Here is a 24,202-nt window from a genome sequence, read left to right as displayed (position 1 = left end):
TTTTTCATGTCCAGTCCCACAGCCCTTTATTCCTTCTTCTAAATCGTTGCTTTATGGATCTGCTGGTTCATCATTAGCTTGTTTACAGATGCCTTCACGTTCTCCTCATGGATCTTTTTGTATGATATGGAATTCTCAGTTGACTTTATGCCGGTAACCACTGTAGTGTTTGTCTGTTTGGAACGGTGGCCAAACAACTTGACCTTTGACTCATTTGTCCAGGACACATTGTTCCAGTTGTCTTGCCTTGACATTCTTTCACAATAAGCGTCTTCCTTAGACCAGATTTGTGGAGTTTCTAATGGTTCATTCACATGGACTGCTGCCAGATCTCCATGCAGAGTTTCTTGTAGTGAATTTGGATGGACGAACCCCATTATCACTGACCTAAACCCAGGGAAAAGGCTTCCTTCTGAGACATTCCAGCAGATCTTTGAGATCTTTAAAATCTTGGCATGACGGTAGCATGTACTTCAGTGCTAATAACCAAAGCAGTTTATTGAGGTTTATATCTCCTCTTGACTTACTGCACTTGTTTCAGCTCTCTGAAGCATTTTAAAAGCTGTAGCTGGACTGTACTGAGTTACTGTATCTGTTTCAGACAGGGACCGGTTCAGATGAGGGGCAGGACCTTGATGAAACAGGGTGGTGCTATGTTCTGAGCCTCCTTTCCTGTATCCTCTAGCCTTTTATTTGCTCATTTTACACACTGTAACATACAATATCTGCAGTTCCCAACATGCACTGCAGCATGACATCAAGATAGTCTTTGCTCTAATGTTCACTGTCTTATATGTAATGTTATTGTGTTGGTGAGCGGTTCAGGGTCCTGTGGCAGTAACATGGAGTGTGTTGTTGTTGTCTGGGATAAACCATCAGAGCAGAATGTCGGACAGAAAAAATATGTCTGGGAATGGCGATCAGTCCCATTTTGTTATCTAAATTCACATTATATATGTAACAACTGATTTTTTTCATGTTCTTTCACCAAACAGTTCGATAAGTCCTGCTTTAAATCAGAGAGGGTTTACTCATGAGCTCGTTTTACAGTCATCGTGTTCCACAGGACACAGAAACACCTCTAACCAGCAGCAGGTTTACTCCTAACCAAAGGCCAACAGCTTTTTTATCGTTATTTTCAGGATATTTTCAGCTTGCCTCCTCCCTTCCTGCTTTAGCAGACTACCCGCCTACATATCCTGTCTTTTACTGCCCGTTACCCTTGATGCACACACACACACACAAGTATTGTCACATACTCTTCAGGAAACACTCATGCTGAGATTACGAGATGACATGTCGTTCCAAACATGTTTTTATTCCTTTAAGTCACTAAATGTAATGAAGTCCTAAACACAAAATGAATCTATTGTAATAAACACTTCCAATGAGATTAAGTGCACTTAAAGACAGGTTTATCATTCGTGCAGCTCCTGCTCCCGTCACATCACTGACTCTCCAGAGCAACGGCAGCCAGGACTCTCTTAAAGCCGCCTGGATTCCTGCTGTCGGACACGTGGAGTCCTACCAGCTCTCTCTGTCTCCCTCCATCTCTTCAGAACGGGACCTTACTCTGCCTCCAAACACTACTCAGTGGGTTTTTAGCGGCTTGACACCTGGAAAAGCTTATCAAGTGCTGGTGAAGACAAAGAGTGGAGAACTAACAGCTGAGACCAGGACAACAGGGAGAACAGGCAAGAACTGACAAATCTTACATATTCGTACCTTATTTGCCCCTAAATGGTACTTTAAAAGCTATTACCTGAAGTGTACATATCTAGAGTGCAAAATCAACACACACACACACTCACACACACACACACACACACACACACACACACACACACACACACACACACTCGCACACACACACACACACACACACACACAGACAAACACACACACACACACACACACACACACACACACACGCGCACACACACACACACACACAGACACACGCACGCACACACACACACACACACACACACAGAGAATGCCTTGATATACATTTAAATCCACAACCTAATAAAAGAAAACAATTATGTATTATGTATAAAACACCTAGGGAATTCACAAGCTTCTCTATAGAGTCCTATACAGGCATCTAGTGGTTACACCATGAAAATACATGCTTTTCTTTCTTTGCTCTCACCAGGTGCTCATCTGCCTTCAAAACAAGGATTTTAAAGGCCTAGTCTCTATTTTAATCTGAGATACTGCATTCATTGAAAAATTATTGAACAAAAATAGAGAACAATTTTTTGTACTATTTTCAGTGGGAATAATAATAATAATAATTGCATAAATATCAATTATTACCATTAAATTCTCTCAAAATACAAAATAAAAATATTATTGAACAAAAATATGTTAGATTGATTTTACTGAAGAAAAAAAAAGTTAAATTTCAGGTGTCTGGTCACTTCTGGAAGACCAAGTGTGATTCACAAATAAAGACCGCACAATTAATAGATCATAAACAATGAGTTTCAGTTAGCTAGAAACCATTTATAACCAGCTGCCATTATACAATACATATACAGTATGACATATGAATAATGAGTGATTCAGTGCCTTGTCAGCTGATGGATAGAAATAACCAGAGATTTGTGAGTTCTTGTTGTGTCTGCTGCTCATCAGCTCCAGGATGGGCGGCTCATCTCCAGCTGGAGGCCCTTAATGAGAAGACCCTGCGGCTGTCCTGGTCTCCTCCTGCTGGCGACTGGGATTTCTACCGTGTCCTGCTGTTCAACGGCTCGTCGGTGCTGATGAACCGGACGGTGGACAGGACTCTGGTGGAGTTCAGCTTCAGTAGCGGGACTCTGGTTCCAGGCCGTCTGTACAGAGCTGCAGTGAGCGTGGAGAGCGGATATCTGAGCTCGACCTCCGACTGCCACGAGAGACTAGGTGTGTAACCGATCAGCTCAACTTCTGCCGTCAAACTTCACAAACCAACATTACAAAACCACAAAGTGCCTGCTCTTGTGAAACAGAAGTGCACTTAATTGTATTGTGTGTGCACTTTTAGTGTACTTCAAATCTTTTTTTTTTTTAAACTGTACTTGCAGATATAAACACTAATAATAAAGGCCACTTAAAGGGATAGTTCACCAAAAAAAATTAAAATTAGCCCGTGATTGACTCACCCTCAAGCCACCCTAGGTGTATATGACTTTTTCTTTCAGACGAATCCAGTCGGAGTTATATTTTAAAACGTCCTGGCTTTTCCAAGCTTTATAATGGCAGTAAATGGCTGTTATTTATCAGTTGTCCAAAAGGAGTGCAATAAAGTGCATCCATCTATAATGAAATGTACCTCACACGGCTCCGGGGGGAGAATAAAGGCCTCCTGTAGCAAATCGATCTGTTTTTGTAAGAAAAATATCCATATTTCAAACGATATAACCACCTCTTTCTCACTTCTGCTAACACACGTTCACAACAGAACAGCGTTCTGGCGGATGACGTAGGACTATGCGTAAACTCCAGGGAGAATATGCTCTCCAGAACCAACATTTGTTTACAGGAGCAAAGGAAGCAAAGTTTCCTTTAGCAAAGAGAAACCAGTCTCCTCTTGGCTTATTTCAAAATCCTCCGACATTTTTCTATACAAATCCTGGTTTCGTGCTTCTAATTTGTGACCGGTGTTTTGCACTCTCCTCTGCTCCCGCGTTCGTCACTATCCTCGGAGCCTTTGCTATACCGACGTCCTCCGTCATCCACCAGGACCGAGATCTAGAGGGAACGTACGACAGTTAGCAGAAGCTAGAAAGTTCTGTTTATAAAGTTTTACATATGGATTTTTTATTTTACAAAAACGCATAGGAGGCCTTTACGCTCTCTCCGGAGCCATGTGAAGCACTTTTTATTATGGATGGATGCACTTTATTGCACTTCTTTAGGACTTTCGAAAAATAACAGCCATTCACTGCCATTATAAAGCTTGGAAGAGCCAGGATGTTTTTTTAATATAACTGATTGTATTCATCAGAAAGAAGAACATAATAAATCATGGGATAATATTCATTTTTGGGTGAACTATCCCTTTAAGTGTACTTACCGTAAAGAGAGCACACTTTCATAACTATGATTCTTAAGCATTTTTAAACAGTGCACTTTGTATTCATGTCAAATTAAAATGAGGCTCGCTGTCCTGCAAAGCTGAGTTCCAGTCCGCTTCAGCACAGCTGCTGGTTTAGCTGTGTGTTTGATTAGGGCTGGAGCTGGACTCTGCAGGAGCAGGACTGAAGACAGTAAGACCGGGGATAGACACTGTTCTCAGTTGTTCTGCACTGTCCATCAGCTCCCCGGTCCGTTCAGAGGCTGAGTGTCCGTCACAGCACCGAGACCTCGCTGAGCGCTGTGTGGAGCCATCCCGTCGGCGAATGGGACAACTACACCATCCTGCTGAAGGATGGAGACGCCACTGTGGACACACGGACATTAGCCCGTGATGTGCAGGAATGCAGTTTTAACAAGTTAATGCCTGGACACACCTATACGATCACCGTGATGACCAACAGTGGAGATCAGAGCAGTTTGGCCCATGTCACAGGAAGAACCGGTGGGTCATTCATCTCTGAACTCAATAATGAAATGCCTTTAACTGAAAACTGAGTGTTTGATCTTATTATTATACATTACTGACACTCTATCCTCCAATCTGATCCTGTTAGGTGCTTTGACACAATCTGTATTGTTGAAAGCACTATATAAATAAAGCTGACTTGACTCATGCAGATGTCCAGGGTGATGACTGGAGTGTCCATTCACTTGATTTTACTGAGTAATGCTGTGTGTGTGGTCAGTCCCTGCGCAGGTCACCCAGCTGCGGGTCAGTAATCAGGGCAGCACAGATGCTCTGCAGGTGCGCTGGGACGGGGCGGCCGGTGCGGTGGATCTGTACCGTGTGCTCCTCATCCACGAGAGCGTGGTCATGAAGAATGAGAGTGTGCCACCCAGTGTCACCTCCTACCACTTCCAGGGCCTGAGATCCGGCGCTCTGTACAGGACAGTGCTGACCACAGTGCACAGGGGCGATCTCTCGCGCCAGACGGTGGCTGATGGGCGCACAGGTAATACACCAAAAACAGAACACCAGCTGCATGTTACTATAATACATACGGGATATTTGTTAAATAAGTGTGGCATGTATGAAGTAGTAATAGTTCATCCAAAAATGACAATTTGTTGAAAATGTGATCACCCTCAGTTCATCAGAGATCAGGATGAGTGTGTTTCTTCATCAGGTTTGTAGAAATGTGTCTCTGCATCAGTGTCTCAGCAATGGATGCTCTGCAGTGAATGGGTGCCGTCAGAATGAGAGTCCAAACAGCTGATAAAAACATCACAATAATCCACACCACTCCAGTCCATCAGTTAACATCTGGAGAAGACAAAATCCATCAATATGTTTTTAACTAAAATACGAGTCCGTAATCCATAATAACGCTTCCTCCAGTGAAAAAGTGCATCTCCTGTTGTCTCTCACATTGTGAAGTGACATTCATCCAAGTATGGTGACCCATACTTGGAATTCGTGCTCTGCATTTAACCCATCCAACGTGCACACACACACACAGCAGTGAACACACACACACCGTGCACACACACAGCAGTGAACACACACACACCGTGAACACACACAGCAGTGAACACACACACACCGTGAACACACACCCGGAGCAGTGGGCAGCATTTATGCTGCGGCGCCCGGGGAGCAGTTGGGGGTTCGGTGTCTTGCTCAAGGGCACCTCAGTCGTGGTATTGAGGGTGGAGAGAGCGCTGGACATTCACTCCCCCCACCTACAATCCCTGCCGGCCGGAGACTCGAACCCGCAACCTTTGAATTACGAGTCCGACTCTCTAACCATTAGGCCACGACTTCCCCAATGTTGAACACTTACTGCATTCAACTGTCACAGCTTTAATTGCATAGCGAAGGGGGAGGGGCTATCAGACTCTGATTATTATATATATCATAGTGTGTCATTTGGGACGCAGCTGCTGTTTAAAACCATGCAGCGGTGCCTGTGTAACCGGTTTACTCTGAATGGCTTCTTCAGAGTTGCTTGAAGGATGACACAGGTACACACTCTTATCTGGAGCTGCAGGAATGCTCCTGGAATTTTCAGGAAGTCTTGAATATGTCAAGGTCATTTGTGCGACTTCCTGCAGAGAGTGTTGTTGTGGAGGGAGGATGTTGTTCTTTTTTGAGCGAACAATCGTGCTTTTACTCAGCATTTTATTATTGTTAACATAGTAACAAGTAGTCGCTCATCATAATTTTAGACACTGATATCCTGAACACTGCATTTCAATATTATTCATAAGTCATGAACTGATGTCCTGACATTCTCCTGTCAAATCTTTTGCTCCACGCTTGTAATTCATTGTTCCGTCAATGAAGGAAATGTCCAGTTTGTTATGGGCAAACATGAGACATGCAGCAGTGGTTTCACAGAGTTTCACTCCACAGCCTGCTCTGTCAGGGATCGCTCATGTCTTCAATACAGTTTTGAGAAGCAAAACCTTTTATTAGTTTCGTAAGATTATGTTTGTTTTTAATTGAGACGAAGATCGGACCTCATTTTATGAGTAATCAATGCAGAAAGTCAGGGTTCACAAACTTATTCCTGCCACTGTATAATAGGTATATATAATTATGGTTATAAATAATGAACTGCAAATAATATTTTATATTGTGTAATGTAATATTTAATCTAATTTAATTGTATAAATAATTATTAAATTATATAAAAAAATAAAATGTTAGTTTTGCAGTAAAACTGCAAGAATGAAAAAGTTCATCATCACCCTGCATTATCGCACAGTTTGTGATCCATAGTTTGCATGAATAGCTGCTTTGAAACTATTTCTGTTGTTCTTATAAAAATAAAGGTGACTTCATATAAATCTGAGGAGTTTATGAAATAGCATATTAGCATACTTCTCCTACTTTCCACCATTTTCTATTTGCTTCCCTTTAGCCATACAATATTTATTTATATGTAGTGATATTAAAAGCAGACAAACAGATCACTAGCATCAGTCCTGATTCTGTTTGTCTTTATTGAGCAGCGTGCAGCTCTGTACTGTGTTTTTGGCTTGTGTCGTGTGTTGATCAGTTCCAGCCGCAGTGAGAGACGTGACGGTCAGCAACAACGGCCGCATGGACTTCCTGAGCGTGTCCTGGAGAGCAGCTGAGGGAGACGTGGACAGTTACTCGGTCACTCTGAGAGATCAGGAGAGAACCGTTCACACCCTCACTGTGTCCAGGCTCACTACTGAGTGTGTCTTTAATTCTCTGGTGTCTGGACGCCTCTACAACATCTCCATCAGCAGCCGCAGTGGAGAGTATGAGAACCACACCGTGATTCAGGAACGCACGCGTAAGAGCTTCTATCTGTTACAGTGATGGAGATGTTGAGCTGCTGTGTACGGTCTGATTGTTCACATTATTCTGTGCTTCTCTGCTCTAGAACCTGCCACAGCGTTGAACCCTACAGCCACACACATGGCTCGTGACAACCGTCTGAAGGTGTACTGGAGGCACGCGGCTGGAGACTTTGACTACTATCATGTCTCCATCAAGCACAACAACATCTTCCAACAGAACAAGACGGTGCCCAAGACTCAGAATGAATGTGTGTTCAGTGGGCTGGTGCCAGGCCGACTCTACACTGTGATCATCAGCACGTGGAGTGGGAAGTATGAGTCCAGCATCTCAACTCACGGAAGGACATGTGAGTATACCTGTCCAGCTTTACTTTGACAGCTCTGTAGTGCATTTTACTGTAGTTCTGCAGCTGCTACTTTTTTTAGTTTGCCGCAATTCTATGGCTTTATAGTTTAATGTATCTCTGTTGCACTGTAGTTCAGAGTTTTGTTGTTCTGTGGCTCCGTGATTTTTATTTACTGTAGTTCTTCCTGTTCTCTAGGTCTGTGGATGAGTTTACTGTTGCTCTTAGTTTTCTGTTGTTCTGTAGTTTACCACAGTTCTGTAGCTCTGTGGTATAGTTTACTGTAATTCTGTAGCACTGTAGTGTAGTTTACCACAGTTCTGTAGCTCTGCGGTATAGTTTACTGTAATTCTGTGGCACTGTAGTTTACCACAGTTCTGCACTTCTCTAGTGTAGCATACAGTTGTCCTGTAGCACTGTAGTGTAGTTTACCACAGTTCTGTAGCTCTGTGGTATAGTTTACTGTAATTCTGTAGCACTGTAGTGTAGTTTACCACAGTTCTGCTCTTCTCTAGTGTAGCATACAGTTGTCCTGTAGCACTGTAGTGTAGTTTACCACAGTTCTGTAGCTCTGTGGTATAGTTTACTGTAATTCTGTAGCACTGTATTTTACCACAGTTCTGCACTTCTCTAGTGTAGCATACAGTTGTCCTGTAGCACTGTAGTGTAGTTTACCACAGTTCTGCACTTCTCTAGTGTAGCATACAGTTGTCCTGTAGCACTGTAGTGTAGTTTACCACAGTTCTGCACTTCTCTAGTGTAGCATACAGTTGTCCTGTAGCACTGTAGTGTAGTTTACCACAGTTCTGCACTTATCTAGTGTAGCATACAGTTGTCCTGTAGCACTGTAGTGTAGTTTACCACAGTTCTGCTCTTCTCTAGTGTAGCATACAGTTGTCCTGTAGCACTGTAGTGTAGTTTACCACAGTTCTGCACTTCTCTAGTGTAGCATACAGTTGTCCTGTAGCACTGTAGTGTAGTTTACCACAGTTCTGCACTTCTCTAGTGTAGCATACAGTTGTCCTGTAGCACTGTAGTGTAGTTTACCACAGTTCTGCACTTATCTAGTGTAGCATACAGTTGTCCTGTAGCACTGTAGTGTAGTTTACCACAGTTCTGTAGCTCTGTGGTATAGTTTACTGTAATTCTGTAGCACTGTATTTTACCACAGTTCTGCACTTCTCTAGTGTAGCATACAGTTGTCCTGTAGCACTGTAGTGTAGTTTACCACAGTTCTGCACTTCTCTAGTGTAGCATACAGTTGTCCTGTAGCACTGTAGTGTAGTTTACCACAGTTCTGTAGCTCTGTGGTATAGTTTACTGTAATTCTGTAGCACTGTAGTGTAGTTTACCACAGTTCTGTAGCTCTGCGGTATAGTTTACTGTAATTCTGTAGCACTGTAGTTTACCACAGTTCTGTAGCTCTGCTGTATAGTTTACTGTAATTCTGTGGCACTGTAGTTTACCACAGTTCTGCACTTCTCTAGTGTAGCATACAGTTGTCCTGTAGCACTGTAGTGTAGTTTACCACAGTTCTGTAGCTCTGTGGTATAGTTTACTGTAATTCTGTAGCACTGTAGTGTAGTTTACCACAGTTCTGCTCTTCTCTAGTGTAGCATACAGTTGTCCTGTAGCACTGTAGTGTAGTTTACCACAGTTCTGTAGCTCTGTGGTATAGTTTACTGTAATTCTGTAGCACTGTATTTTACCACAGTTCTGCTCTTCTCTAGTGTAGCATACAGTTGTCCTGTAGCACTGTAGTGTAGTTTACCACAGTTCTGTAGCTCTGTGGTATAGTTTACTGTAATTCTGTAGCACTGTAGTGTAGTTTACCACAGTTCTGCTCTTCTCTAGTGTAGCATACAGTTGTCCTGTAGCACTGTAGTGTAGTTTACCACAGTTCTGTAGCTCTGTGGTATAGTTTACTGTAATTCTGTAGCACTGTATTTTACCACAGTTCTGCACTTCTCTAGTGTAGCATACAGTTGTCCTGTAGCACTGTAGTGTAGTTTACCACAGTTCTGCACTTATCTAGTGTAGTATACAGTTGTCCTGTAGCACTGTAGTGTAGTTTACCACAGTTCTGTAGCTCTGTGGTATAGTTTACTGTAATTCTGTAGCACTGTATTTTACCACAGTTCTGCACTTCTCTAGTGTAGCATACAGTTGTCCTGTAGCAATGTAGTGTAGTTTACCACAGTTCTGCACTTATCTAGTGTAGTATACAGTTGTCCTGTAGCACTGTAGTGTAGTTTACCACAGTTCTGTAGCTCTGTGGTATAGTTTACTGTAATTCTGTAGCACTGTATTTTACCACAGTTCTGCACTTCTCTAGTGTAGCATACAGTTGTCCTGTAGCACTGTAGTGTAGTTTACCACAGTTCTGCACTTCTCTAGTGTAGCATACAGTTGTCCTGTAGCACAGTAGTGTAGTTTACCACAGTTCTGTAGCTCTATGGTATAGTTTACTGTAATTCTGTAGCACTGTAGTTTACCACAGTTCTGTAGCTCTGTGGTATAGTTTACTGTAATTCTGTAGCACTGTAGTGTAGTTTACCACAGTTCTGCTCTTCTCTAGTGTAGCATACAGTTGTCCTGTAGCACTGTAGTGTAGTTTACCACAGTTCTGTAGCTCTGTGGTATAGTTTACTGTAATTCTGTAGCACTGTAGTGTAGTTTACCACAGTTCTGCTCTTCTCTAGTGTAGCATACAGTTGTCCTGTAGCACTGTAGTGTAGTTTACCACAGTTCTGTAGCTCTGTGGTATAGTTTACTGTAATTCTGTAGCACTGTAGTGTAGTTTACCACAGTTCTGCACTTCTCTAGTGTAGCATACAGTTGTCCTGTAGCACTGTAGTGTAGTTTACCACAGGTCTGCACTTCTCTAGTGTAGCATACAGTTGTCCTGTAGCACTGTAGTGTAGTTTACCACAGTTCTGCACTTCTCTAGTGTAGCATACAGTTGTCCTGTAACACTGTAGTGTAGTTTACCACAGTTCTGTAGTCCTGTGGTATAGTTTCTGTAGTTATGTAACTCTGTAGGTTAGTTAACTGTAATTCTGTTGCTTAATAGTTTAGTTTACCACAGTTCTACAGTAAACTAATCCATAGAATTTGTCCTTTACTGTAATTCTGTATTTTGGTTTAGTTATTTGGCTCTGTAGTTTAGTTTAGAGTATTTATGTTTAGTGTAACTTGCATGGCTTTGTCTGTACTGTAGTTTACTATTATCCTATTCTCTGTCAGTGCCAGCAGGAGTGCAGAACCTGACGCTGGCTGACAGCGGCACAGAGGACCTGCTGGTGTCATGGGTTTCTGCTCCCGGAGATGTGGATCATTATGAGGTTCAGCTGCTCTTTAACGACATGAAGGTGTTTCCTCCGATCACACTAACCAGCAGCACCAACAGATACCTGCTCTCTTCTCTCACTCCTGGAAGACTCTACAAAATTGTGGTGTCCACCTACAGTGGGCCAAACCTCAGTGTTCAGTTTATCAAAGGCAGAACAGGTACATCTCACTGTTGCCTGTGGATATCTCAGAAATATAGCGGTTTAACAGATTTTTGACTGTATCTTGTATCTTGCAGAGTCTGAAAGGTTTTGTCTTTTCAATTTATTTCAGTTCCCAGTAAAGTGAAGAACATTCATATCAGTAATGATGGTCAGAGCAGCAGTCTTAGAGTGAACTGGACGCCGGGACAGGGCGATGTGGACCGCTACGGTGTGTCACTGTCCCAGACGGGCGGTCAGGCTGAGGAGAGATCAGTCCCTAAACATGTGAATGAGATCAGTTTCCAGGGTCTACTGCCAGGACAACAGTACATGATAACTGTTACATCAGTCAGCGGATCTCTGATCAATAACAGCACAGCAACAGGACGAACAGGTAAAGTAATACACTTTAGAAAAAAACGATATATGGTGTTTTTCCGCTGTTTTTGTCATGTTGATGCTGTTGTTTTATAAGAGTAATGATTTGGTGCATTACCTGCATGCCTGACAATATCATGGTAAAAGCAATGTACTGCACAGCCTGCAGTGGCAAGTTTAACCCTCAAGCATCCTTCGGGATAAATTTGGGCAAAATCATTTTTTTTTGTTTCTTTAATCTGAGCGGTACTAGACTTGGCTACTTTTCCTAAGTTTGACACCTGAACACCCACAAAAAATGGACTCCATTCAACAAAGTTAAGTGGTTTAAAGAAAAGAAAAAACTTCCTTAATTTGTCGTTCATTGACAAAAGTGTGCACCCACAGGAAATTAATGGGAAATACTATAATTCAGAGCATTTTTTATATTTGTCCAATAAAAATAAATAAATCCAACACACTGCAGATCATACATAGGCATAAATGAAGGAGTGAGTCTATACAACATTCTCAATGTGGCAAACACTCACACACTCACACACACACACACACACACATTTTTGTTTTTGTGAATTGTGGGGACTCTTATAGGCGTAATGGTTTTTATACTGTACAAACTGTATTTTCTATAGCTCTACACCTAAACATACCCCTTACAGGAAACTGTGCATTGTTATTTTCTCAAAACATGGTAATTGGTAGCATTTTACTTTTATGAGTTATTTAATTTTTTTTTGTTAGAAATAAATGATTACTCTGTCTCCTACAGAATGGTCAGATTTGTCTGTAAGCATATATTGCCATCTTTGTATAATCTCACCCAACACAAATGTTTTTATTTTTTTTATTTTTTTTACTTGCGATAAAATCTAAAAGTTAAGAGGTTCAGTTTGTTGCAACAATGGTTTATAGATTTCAGCCTATATGCAGCCATTGAGTACTACAGCCAAATAGTGGCTACTGATATTTTTATTCCATCATACTATATGTCACCAAAGTCACCAAATTTTTAGGTTTTGGCTGTCTGAATTTACTGGAATTATTTTTTTTTCACTATAATAATAATAAATATTATCCCGCACACTATCAGTCCATGCTAAATATAGAAATTTATTACAAGAAACAGCGACATTTCGGTCCACTGATCTTCATCAAGCATCAAGCATGTGCGGGATAATATTATTTATTATTTTTTATTGATTGGATTCAACATCGTTGTTGGAGTGTTTTTCCTCCTATCAACACACATCAATCTCTCAGGTGTGCAGACAGATGGACATAATCCAATCATCGGTTGCTCTGTTACTCATTTGCTCTGCAGTGCCCTCCTCCGTGAGCGCCCTACAGGTGGGGAACCAGCGCAGCACGTCCAGTCTGCTGGTGTCATGGCAGGCGGGTCGAGGGGTGTATGACGGCTATCGGCTGCAGCTGTTGGATGAGAGGGGATCTCTGGTGTCTAACAGCTCTCAGACTGCAGAAGCCAGCCAGCATTACTTCAGACAGCTCACTCCAGGAAAAAAATATCGCATTGTGATGCAAACCATCAGTGGAGGAAGCAGCAGCAAAGCTGTCATTGCTGAGGGCAGAACCTGTGTGTAGATGATGCCTTTTTCTCAGTTTTAACTTGTGATCACACAGCAGATGAACTGAATGGTTACAGTGTCTGAAAATGTGTGTGTTTTAGGTCCAGCGACTGTTAATAACCTGTCCGTCGTAAGCAACACAACCACAAGCCTGTCGTTCCGCTGGGCTCTGCCAGATGGGGAGTTTGATGGATTTGATGTTTTTCTGTATACTGGAGAAGAAAGTTTGCATATTCAGAAAACAGGAATGGTGAACATGCAGGACTGTTCTTTCCAAGACCTTCAACCTGGGACCCAGTACAAGGTGGTCGTTCTGACCCGCAGTGGGGATCAGACCAACGACTCATCCGTGTGGGCCCGGACAGGTGAACAACACACCAATCTGCTAGTAGCCAAAATGTACTTTTTTAATTGTAGTTCCGATACAGTTAAATGTCAGGCCCAATCACAGCAGTTTAACAGCAAACACAATCATATATTTATCACAGTTTTACTGTTTTGGTCACATTTGTTCATGAAGGTAAAGGTTTTCAATTTTAGGGATGCACAATATATTGGCCACCATATCGGTATCGGCCGATAAATGTGCATTTTTAGTGTTATCGTTATCAACCCGATAAGCAAATTTGGCCAATGTATTAAAGCCGATAAATAATGTATTATGTCCTTCAGAGACACTTCAAATGTGCAATGTTTGCCATGATGGGTTTGACTTGCTTGAAATGTGATTGGAATCACTTTGAAAAGGAAAATACAGTTAAGTGCAACATGTGCAGGGAAAGTCTGTCATAAAAGCTACATAAAATGCTTGGAAGAGCAAAGAGTGCATTCACAACAGGAGTCACACATTCTGACACGTAGCTTAGTTCAAGTTCACTTGTTCATTTGCATCTTTTTGTGTATATATTTTATATAGTTGTAATATTATGTTTATGTCTATATATTTATTTATATTTAGCACCTAATTAACCCGCTAACAGCGCTTCAGTTTACCGGTGTTCATTCAGCTCTTCCACAGCGCATGCAGATTGAACAACAATGCTGCTATTTGAAACTTTAATTTTATTTTTCAAAATAATTTATGCATTATTAATAATAACCACCTTTTTTATTTTTATCTTATTTTTCTCATAAACAATATGGTTTAATTAACATCATTCCATTATTGTCCGTGCAGAAGCTATTCCGTTTTATTATAATTCCGTGGCACATGCATTTGAATTTTTTTCACATAAGTAACGTTGTCCAGTGACTTGTTTGCACTATTTAGGTGTTATTTTATTTATTTGTAAGGCAATTTTTTGATTAAGAAAGTTGGTAATAAGAGTGTAAAATTAATTGTAAAACTCACTCTGGCTCAAAGGCTGCTGTATATATTTGATTTATGTTTAACATGGCTTTTAATGGTCAGACTTTTTTGTTTCAGGCTCTTACAAATTATATAAAATTTTGATTTAGATTTATCGGCCAACATATCTGTTATCGGCTTTCAAAAATGAAGAATTATCAGTTAGCGGTATTGGACAAAATTTCCATATCGGTGCATCCCTAATAAAGATCATAATAGTCAATACCTTTGTTAAATGTGTTTTCTGTAGTTCCTGCAGCTGTGACGTTCTTGCATGCCGACAGTAGAAGACGCTCTGAGAGTCTGTGGTTGAGCTGGAAACAGGCCGGGGGTGAAGTTAGCAGCTACACCCTGCTGATCTACAACCCTGATGGGACTCAACAAGCAGAGCAGAACTTGGGCCCGGAGAGCAGAAGTTACACGTTTCAAAGGCTGGTGGCTGGACGACTGTACCAGGCTGTGGTCCTTACACACAGTGGAGATCTCACCAACATGGCAACTACTACCGGCAGGACGGGTAAGTGCGTCCTGTATGTCGCAAGAAATAATACATGACAACATGAACTAGACGTGTTGAATCGACCGCAACAGACCTTAAGAGGGGTCACAGTTTCCTTCAGTTTAACTTTAGAATCAGTAATTAATTGCAGTACTGATTGTATATGTTGGACTCTTCTCCTTAATTGCTTTGATGTATTGTAGACCCTAGGCCACCTGTCTCGTTCTCCTTTGGAGAAATCACTAATACCTCCCTGGAGATCACCTGGAGCAGTCCAGAAAACACTGCTTATGATGACTTTGACCTTCAGTGGAGCCCCAGGGATCACCTGTCTGTGTTCAACCCCTACCACAGCCCCACATCTGGAAACCGTATTCTGAAAGGCATGTACCCTGGCCGCCAGTACAACATCAGCCTGCGTACGGTCAGCGGCGCCGGAACCAACAACCCTACCTACAGCTTTCCGGTCTACAGGAGCATCAGGACAAGTCAGTGGAGCACCAGACACACATGTATTAGAATCAGTTTATCAGTCATCCCTACGGGAAACAGTATGTCCAAACCAGCCTTTTTAATTATTTCACCAGTCTACAGACAACTGGTCACCAGAATCATCTCAGTTTGGACAAGATCATAGTGTAGTAGTTTTACAGCAATCTGTCTCTGCAGAGACCTGCATGAGGATGGCAAGTATGTGCTGCAGGGGTTCTCAACTCTGGCCTCGACTTTCCTGCAGAGTTTAGTTCCAACCTTGATCTGAAACTCACCTGCTTGTAACTTTCTAGGTAAAGACCCATACAATCTAGATTAGCTTGTTGGGGTGTGTTAGATCGTGGCAGCCGTGGCCTAATGGATAGAGAGTTGGACTTGTAACCTGAAGGTCGTGCGTTCGAGTCTCAGGTCCGGCAGGGATTGTAGGTGGGGGAGTGAATAACCAACACTCTCTCCACCCTCAATACCACGACTGAGGTGAAACCCTTGAGCAAGGCACCAAACCCCCAACTGCTCCCCGGGCGCCGCAGCATTGGCTGCCCACTGCTCCGGGTGTGTGTTCACGGTGTGTGTGTATTCACTGCTCCGGGTGTGTGTGTGTTCACTACTGAGTGTACACTTGAATGGGTTAAATGCAGAGCACAAATTCAGAGTATGGGTCACCATACTTGGCCACACACCACTTCCCTTTCCCTTCGATCAGGGTTGGAGGTAAACTCTGCATCAAAGTGGACCTCGAGGGGATATTTTGATATATTTATTCTAAAACATAACAAGGATATTGGATGATTTTTTTGCAATAAAAATGTATGGCACAAATGGCATTTATAGTCCATATCTCATATTTCCTTAATGTCTTGTAACCTTTGATGGTGTTAAACATGGTGTGACGTGTGACGGAGATGCACGTACACATAATCTTCCCCTGACTGGGATTTATAAAGGGATTTTTGCACAGGTTCTGGTGTACGCATGGTTTTATAAATCTGAAAACTTCTGTGCGTACGCAAAATCAAGCTTTTGTGCCTACGTATACTTTTAGGCTGAAATCTACAGAGAGTTTTATAAATGAGCCCCCTGCTCTATTGCTTAATAGCAGAGTAATAAACCACTCAACTACAATAACATATGGCATTATCTGTAGGTGTAGCACTAGTGGAATGTGTGTGTTTCTTTCTGTCTTTAGAGCCGGAGCGTGTTCAGAGTCTGCACTGCCGTCCTCAGAACTCCACAGCCATCTCCTGTTCCTGGAGTCCCCCAGAAGCTGACTTTGACTCGTACACCATCGAGTGCTCGAGAAAGGACTCTCAGAGAATGGTGTACTCCCAGCGCACAGTCAAAGAGAACACCGTCTATCTGATCAAAGATCTGGAGCCTCATAAGCAGTACACCGTCTCTGTCAAAGTCATCTCTGACAGCATGACCAGTGAGGCAGTCATGGAGAATGTGGTCACTATGATAGACCGTGAGTTAGGGCGTTTTTGTTTGATATTAATCATCAGATAACTTTCTGACAGGAACGGTTACTGAATAGTTTGTGTCTTCTCAGGTCCACCTCTGCCCTCGACCCGTGTCGATGAGAATACAGTTCAGCTTACCAAGTCAAGCATATTCTTCCAGTTCAACTGCAGCTGGTTCAGTGATATCAACGGTGCTGTGCAATTCTTCTCCATCATCGTAACTGAATCTGATGGTTGGAAGCCATTCTTTCCTCTTTTTTTATGTTACTCAGAGGTCCTCTTGTCTCCTTACACGACCAAAGTAATACAATGATCCTTCTCTTTGGTTGGATTCAGACAGTGAAAACCAGCAGCCATACCAGCATCATCCTCTTCCCTCATACCTGGACTACAGATCCAACGGCTCTGTCAAAGCTTATCAGACCAGCTACTTCCACAGCCACTGCGACGAGAGCCAGAGCACAATACAGGAGTTTGAGATCCACCTGGGGTCGGGCATGGAGAGTCTGGGAGGACGATGTGATCAGAAACCATCAGCTGACGCGTCTCAACACCAGGCGATCTTCTGTGATGGCCCACTGAAACCCAAGACAGCATACAGGTGATGAATCTGACACTGCAGTCAGACTATGCTGTTTGTTGCTAATAGGGTGTTCCTACATGACCCGCAGGGTTTGAAATTAACACCTGCCAACCCAGCAAATGCGGGTAAAAATCAGCTGTGGCGGGTAACGCTGTTAAATCACTAGCCAATTTGGAGGGTTACTTTTCGTAAGTTATGTTATGTCAGGTTTAGCGCAAATACTGAACTTGTGAGACATCATGACATTATCGAGTATATTGCAAAAACCAAACAAGACACACCTACAGTGTGCACTCATACGCGACTATGTGATGAAGTCTGGTTAGACTAACTAGTGCGCGTGTGCATTTAGAGTGCGTTCTTTCACTGCATGATTCAGTCTATTAATATGCATTAAGAAGGATCATAATTCAAGATAAGGGGGCAGAAAATGTAAATATTTATTTACAATCATATAGCTAATCAATATCACACGAAGAGTGACGTTTTTTCTTTAAAAATCAGGTTACAAATGTGATATTGATTTTATTCAACAGTTCAATAAACAATAAGATAATATCAAGAGACTTACGTTTTAGCCACCATATTTCCTGTTTTTGTGCTATTTCGACAACAAAAAATATTCAAAATACAACCACTGCGCTGTTTTGCGTCTCTGAGCAACATGACCGTGTTTCGTTCCTGAATCAATCAATCAATCAATCAATCAATCAATCAATCGTTTAAATGATTCGGTTCAATCGCAATGACTCAATTATTAACAGTGACTTGATGCCACCTACTGGTGATTTTAATTTCACATATACAGTATCTTTTCATTTTTTAAATAATTTCAAATATCAGTATTCAAAATTTCATGTTTAAAATATAAAACATTATTTATACATTTCTAACTGCAAGCTAAAACATTCCATGTCCCTCTTAGCTGCATGTGTAAATACATCTAAATGCCACTTCATATGCATCTTCTGTAAAGATGAATTTTATTGATACTGATTTCATTTGTTTAGTAACAGCCTATATGCATTATTATAATTGACTGATTAAATGTAAGAATTTGAGTCAAAAGATGATGCACACTTTTAGAAAAATAATTTTATAAAGATAGAAAAATGAAAAAAATGCCCATAAAAGAAAAATGCCCATAAAAGGTCAAATCAATGTAAACTTACTGGAAAAGATGAATTTCTTTCACTGCTGTGAACTGACCACACAGAATATGAAGAATATCAAAAACTGTAGGAGTCAGCTGTCCACGGCAGTCCTTAAAATACCAGCACAATAACACACTCAGCAAAATATCCTCTAATTATCTTTATCGATAAAATCCCAGAATTTGTTTTGTTAGTATTGCACATCCCTATGACTGACGCAAAATGATTTGCAATGGTTGCTTTGTCACTTCCAGTGTAGACAGCCTCGGGCTGTTGGTTTATTTCTGTTGGGTTTTTTTTTTGGCTAGTAGAAGTTATGAATGGCCGGTAACTTAAAAATGTAGTAGCCAAATTGGATGGTCAGTGAAAAAGTTAATTTCAATCCCTGATGACCAGTGTATCCAAAACTTAACCAACGTCTCAGGAGATGGTCATGTGAGTTGAAAGGGTTAAACCTATCCCTAACCTCACGTTTAGCCCTTGAACACATATGTTTCTAGGATGCTCAAATCCACATTCATGCCATTATTAACAAACATGCGAAGGTCAAATGGCGTCTGCAGTCAGGTGATTGTTGGTGATCTCTTGGACTCTTTGTCTTGTGATTCTCAGACTCAGTGTTCGAGCGTTTACGAAACTATTTGATGAGGATCACGAGGAGTTTCTCTCTCCGCTCTATACAGATACATACCTGTCCAAGCCCCTCATGACAGACGCAGGTATCACACGTGGCTTGACCATATTAAAGGGCGACTGGTAAGATGTGCTGGTTAACTCTTCATATATGTGTGTGTTCAGAGCCATTGAGTGGGGTCATCGAAGGGGTCAGCGCTGGACTCTTCCTCATCGCCACCATGGTGGGATTAATTGTTCTGCTGATCTGCAGACAGAAAGTCCACAAAATGTGAGTCCCACTTTACAATTTGCACTTTACTAAAGTCATCAAAGTCAATATTTAGAACATCAAATCTAAAACTCAAATACAACATGCCCTGTCCTAAACATCACAGACTCTTTACCCAGCTGATTTGAGGGGTTACTGATGATACATTTGTACATAGGTATTAAGGGTGGCACGGAACCGTACGGTTCTCCACACACGGTTAGGACCACGGTTCAACTTAAACCTGACAATGCATCTGTAATATGGTTTCTTATAAAAAACACCTAAAACAAGCAGAGTTCGGCTAATGTATGTTTCTGTTGATCGATATGCATTCTGGCTTCCCAATACATTACAACAGCAGCCATGAGGAAAGAAAGTGGACAAAGCATTCACTCTTGTTCAGTGTGAGTGCCGCATGCTGGAATATGAGCATTTATTCCGTCATCACGCGCACAGGTGAGACCTGAACAGCACACGCTGATATCTGTGTTTAAACTAAACTCATGTAAGCTTTACCAGTTTAAACATTTAAGAGCCAGAGGCGCGCGCAGTGAGAAGATGTGTGCAAATATGAAGCTCTCTCTGTGTTTGAATGGACACATTCACACAAAAAATCTGTCAAAATGCCCGTCTTGGTAAGTATCCTATAGCAGACATAGCCGGCTGAACGTATACAGTATCAGTGCATTCTCTTAAAGTGACAGCACTTTCTTAATATTAATCAAACAGCAACAACAAAGAAATCACTCACTGCTCCTGATTGAATCGCTTTTGTAACTTTAATAAAGATTAATCTTTAATTTATACAGTCAAATATGCAATGCTGTTTTACATTTGATTACTTTATTCAATTTCTGTACCTAAAAACTAATGCTATAGACCTACCTAAAAAACCCTGAAAATCACTGATTGGTTTATTTGTATCTTTACTCTATTGTATTTTGTATTTGTGCTGTTGCTTGTAGTTGATAGATTATTCTTATTTTCTTTATTGTTATTTGACAGTATAGTGTTTCCCTAAACGTCCTGAAACCGTGATATAAACCGAACCGTGAAAAAGTTGAACCGTTCCACGCCTAATGGATATTGGTAGTGATGAAAACAGTTTGTGGCAGGGCTTGAACAAAACTATTTACAATACCATTGTTCACAGTATCTATAGAAATTTTGAAAAAAAAAAAGGGCCAGAGTTAGAGTTTAGAGTTGGCGATGATTGATTGGCAGTGATGAGTTGGTATTGACTTTAGCTGAGGAACAGAACAATATCTAATCAGATACTGAAGATGACAAGTCTCAGGCAGTCAGTAGTTAGTGATGGCAGGTTTTTGTCTTTCCCAGGAGAGCACAAGAGCCTGTGGTCAGAATGAGTTTGAGAAGAGAAAGACAACCCTCGGGAAGTCACGTCATTGTTAGAGGGTAAGAGTGACTGCATTTATATCATCTTTACTACAGGTTATAATGGCAGTTAAACAGCAGCGTAAATTCTTATTACAGTGTGATTTTCTCCTGTGTTTTAGGAACCGTCGCGTCTCAAGGTACTGTATTACATCCCAGAGCAGGATATTTTTGTGATATTTTCAGTATACCGTATGTTCTTTAAATGAACTCTTGATTTTTTTCTGTTATTTATTGTAAGATAGTTTTGTCTTTTCCAACTACAGTCCCATCAGCATCACAAATTTTGAGTCCCATTTAGCTAAACTTCGAGCAGACTCCAACTACCTCCTTTCTGAGGAATATGAGGTAAAATACACTATCCTCCACATTTCATAATATGATATTTGGGATGTTTCAGAATGAACACATTAACTCTTTGTTCTGCTTTCAGGACCTGAAGGATGTTGGTCGTAACCAACCTCAAGATGCAGCGTTATTGCCTGAAAACAGAGGCAAAAATCGCTACAACAATATTCTGCCTTGTACGTCCAGGCAAATCAGAGTGTTTGTTAAAATAGCTAATATTATTGTAATACAATTTTTCTAAATGTATTTTGACGTGTTCCTTGAACAGATGATTCTACACGGGTGAAGCTGTCCTATGTTGATGATGACTCCTGCTCAGATTATATTAATGCCAGCTATATTCCTGTAAGATCTCTGGCCATGGAAGTACATTAATAACACAAGTCAAAAGTCTGTCATACAAAAAGCATGTTGAATTACAGACCACAAAAAAAATTATGTGCATGCATTTTGTGAGGCTATAGTTTGCCAGACATGGTTGTGTATTTAAGTAATAAATATTTCAATTAAAAGCATTTGACACATGATTTCATCAAAAATATGGTAAATAGTGTTAGAGACAGTTCTCACCAAGTATAAATAGCAACAAAAATTGTGTAAAAATAAATACGAAACAAATTTGAGCAGTGGTGGGCAAAAATATACTATAAGTACTTGTTTCTCTCCTAAGGCTAACCAGTGACACTTAACTAAACATATCACATGGTTTGTTTTAAAGGGCAATAACTTCAGACGGGAGTATATAGCGACTCAGGGTCCTTTACCTGGCACTAAAGACGATTTCTGGAAGATGGTCTGGGAGCAGAACGTGCACAACATAGTTATGGTGACACAATGTGTTGAGAAAGGAAGGGTATGTCCATATGATCACACGTGATTCTTCTGCTCATGAGGCTCTTTTGGCGTCAGCTCAATGAATTTGTGTTTGACTCTCTTATTTAGGTGAAGTGTGACCATTACTGGCCATTTGATCAGGAGCCGCTGTACTATGGGGATCTGGTCGTCCAGATGCAGTCCGAGTCTGTGCTGCCCGAGTGGACCATCCGAGAATTCAAGATCTGCAACGTGGGTATAACGTCTCTGTTCCTCACAGATGAGTTCTGCTAGGAGTACACTAATGAGCCGTGCTGCATGTCTGTCCAGGAGGAGCAGCTGAGCTATTCCAGAGTGGTGCGTCAGTTTCACTACACCGTGTGGCCGGATCACGGCGTTCCAGAGATCACGCAGTCGCTCATTCAGTTTGTGCGAACTGTGAGAGATTATATCAACCGGGCGCCCTTCTCTGGAGCCTCTGTAGTGCACTGCAGGTGGACAGACAAATCATTATTACCCTGATCATAGTCGTGAGTAGTCTGTGAATCCACTCAAGCCAGGAATGGGGCCCTCCAGGACTGAAGTTGTCCATCCTAACTTAGGCACTGTCCCAAATGGAAATGTCTCTCCAAATGCTTGCAAATTTCTATCTGTCTAAGAGTAATTAACAAACATGATTCAAATAAGCAAAGCAGAACATTCTGCTTGAGATCTAGTATACTTGCTGCAAAGCAACTTCAGCAAATCTAGATCTTCCTCTGAAGGAGGAGTGTTTATCGTTGTGCACTTTTTATCTCTGACAGTGCTGGAGTGGGCCGCACCGGAACCTTTATCGCTCTTGACAGAGTCCTTCAGCAGCTGGACACTAGAGACACGGTGGACATCTACAGTGCTGTGTTTGATCTGAGACTTCATCGCACACACATGGTGCAGACGGAGGTGAGTGCTCATCTGTAAAAAACACCACTGCTTTTGAAATAGAGAGAATACACACACACATAAGTATATCAAATGTGTTTGTCATGTGTGTTGCACCAGTGCCAGTACTCGTACCTCTATCAGTGTGTGCGGGACGTGCTCCGGGCAAGAAAACTGCGCAGTGAACAGGAAAACCTCTTGTATCCCATCTATGAAAATGTGCATCCAGATTACCACAGAGGTTAGTGTGCAGCTAATGTCTGCATGTCTGTATCATATATTTCTTATATCTAATTCATATTTTGTATTTCCTCATATAGATGTGGTCTACTCCAAACGCTGAAGTGCAGGTGGATAAAAAAGGGACCAAACACTTTAATGTCAAACACATGTAAAAATTGATTTGAAAATGAATTTAAGGTAATATGCCATGTGTATGCCTAGATGTAACAGAATTATATCATGTACATATATTATTCAATATTAATTCAGAGTTTATGTTAATGCTTGCATAATATAATATGTATCATTAATTAAATGTCATAGCTTATTTTATATTAATAAAAACATTACAAAACAAAATTAATGTCTGTTTTCCTCTACCATGTATATGAACTCATTATACGGTCAAGTCACCTTTATTTCTATAGAGCTTTATAGAATAAAGATTGTGTCAAGGTAGATTCACAGAGATCAACCTGAAACAGCAGGATCAGTTATAGAAACACAATAGACACAGTTCAGCTTGAAAAGTGTCATTATTCAGTGTTGGTTTTGTTCAAATCAATTAAAAAGTTAATCAATCAGCTATAAACAGTTCTACAAAAACCCAGCAATGTTGTAATTCAGCTCCAGTTAGTTCCATATTAATTCAATTCAGTTTATTTCCGATGTTGCAAGATGCAAGCAAAAGCAGCTCTACTGAAGAAGATAGCGCCTTCACCCATTTTAATTCTGTTTAAGTTTTGTCCTTATCCGATGGTGTCAGTCTTTCAGACACTAATTCAGCAAGCCAGTGTTGAGTTCAGTGTTGGTTCAGTTCAGATCAATAACAGTGTGAAGTCCATCAATCTGAAAATAGTTCAGTTCAGTTATAGACAATTCTA

At 41.1% G+C, this 24,202-nt stretch overlaps 1 protein-coding gene across 2 annotated transcripts in view; it reads left to right on the top strand.

Moving 5' to 3' along the window:
• LOC306868334 (receptor-type tyrosine-protein phosphatase beta-like) overlaps positions 1-23,669 on the top strand; it is a 37,394-nt gene extending 13,725 nt beyond the window's left edge. Inside the window, exons 5-32 of one of the 2 annotated variants that reach the window (XR_013784094.1) lie at positions 1,431-1,694; positions 2,644-2,910; positions 4,307-4,567; positions 4,812-5,078; positions 7,131-7,394; positions 7,485-7,748; positions 10,992-11,255; positions 11,370-11,633; positions 12,939-13,208; positions 13,302-13,565; positions 14,799-15,065; positions 15,251-15,535; positions 16,726-17,004; positions 17,089-17,232; positions 17,336-17,600; positions 19,349-19,455; positions 19,535-19,640; positions 20,961-21,038; positions 21,140-21,157; positions 21,284-21,365; positions 21,451-21,541; positions 21,634-21,710; positions 22,084-22,218; positions 22,308-22,430; positions 22,509-22,708; positions 22,982-23,117; positions 23,217-23,337; positions 23,417-23,669. Coding sequence is in view for 1 of the 2 variants with exons in the window: in XM_079414438.1 (XP_079270564.1) it covers positions 1,431-1,694; positions 2,644-2,910; positions 4,307-4,567; positions 4,812-5,078; positions 7,131-7,394; positions 7,485-7,748; positions 10,992-11,255; positions 11,370-11,633; positions 12,939-13,208; positions 13,302-13,565; positions 14,799-15,065; positions 15,251-15,535; positions 16,726-17,004; positions 17,089-17,232; positions 17,336-17,600; positions 19,349-19,455; positions 19,535-19,640; positions 20,961-21,038; positions 21,140-21,157; positions 21,284-21,365; positions 21,451-21,541; positions 21,634-21,710; positions 22,084-22,218; positions 22,308-22,430; positions 22,509-22,672; positions 22,982-23,117; positions 23,217-23,337; positions 23,417-23,439 (5,150 nt within the window). In the remaining variant the exon portion in view is untranslated. The remainder of the gene's footprint in view (positions 1-1,430; positions 1,695-2,643; positions 2,911-4,306; positions 4,568-4,811; positions 5,079-7,130; positions 7,395-7,484; positions 7,749-10,991; positions 11,256-11,369; positions 11,634-12,938; positions 13,209-13,301; positions 13,566-14,798; positions 15,066-15,250; positions 15,536-16,725; positions 17,005-17,088; positions 17,233-17,335; positions 17,601-19,348; positions 19,456-19,534; positions 19,641-20,960; positions 21,039-21,139; positions 21,158-21,283; positions 21,366-21,450; positions 21,542-21,633; positions 21,711-22,083; positions 22,219-22,307; positions 22,431-22,508; positions 22,709-22,981; positions 23,118-23,216; positions 23,338-23,416) is intronic. The other variant, XM_079414438.1, reaches the window with a different exon arrangement.
• The last annotated feature ends 533 nt before the right edge of the window (positions 23,670-24,202 follow it).

Source organism: Barbus barbus (genome assembly GCF_936440315.1).
Source record: "Barbus barbus genome assembly, chromosome: 50".
Classification (NCBI taxonomy): Eukaryota; Metazoa; Chordata; class Actinopteri; order Cypriniformes; family Cyprinidae; genus Barbus; species Barbus barbus.
This window is presented reverse-complemented; position numbering and strand designations above follow the sequence as displayed.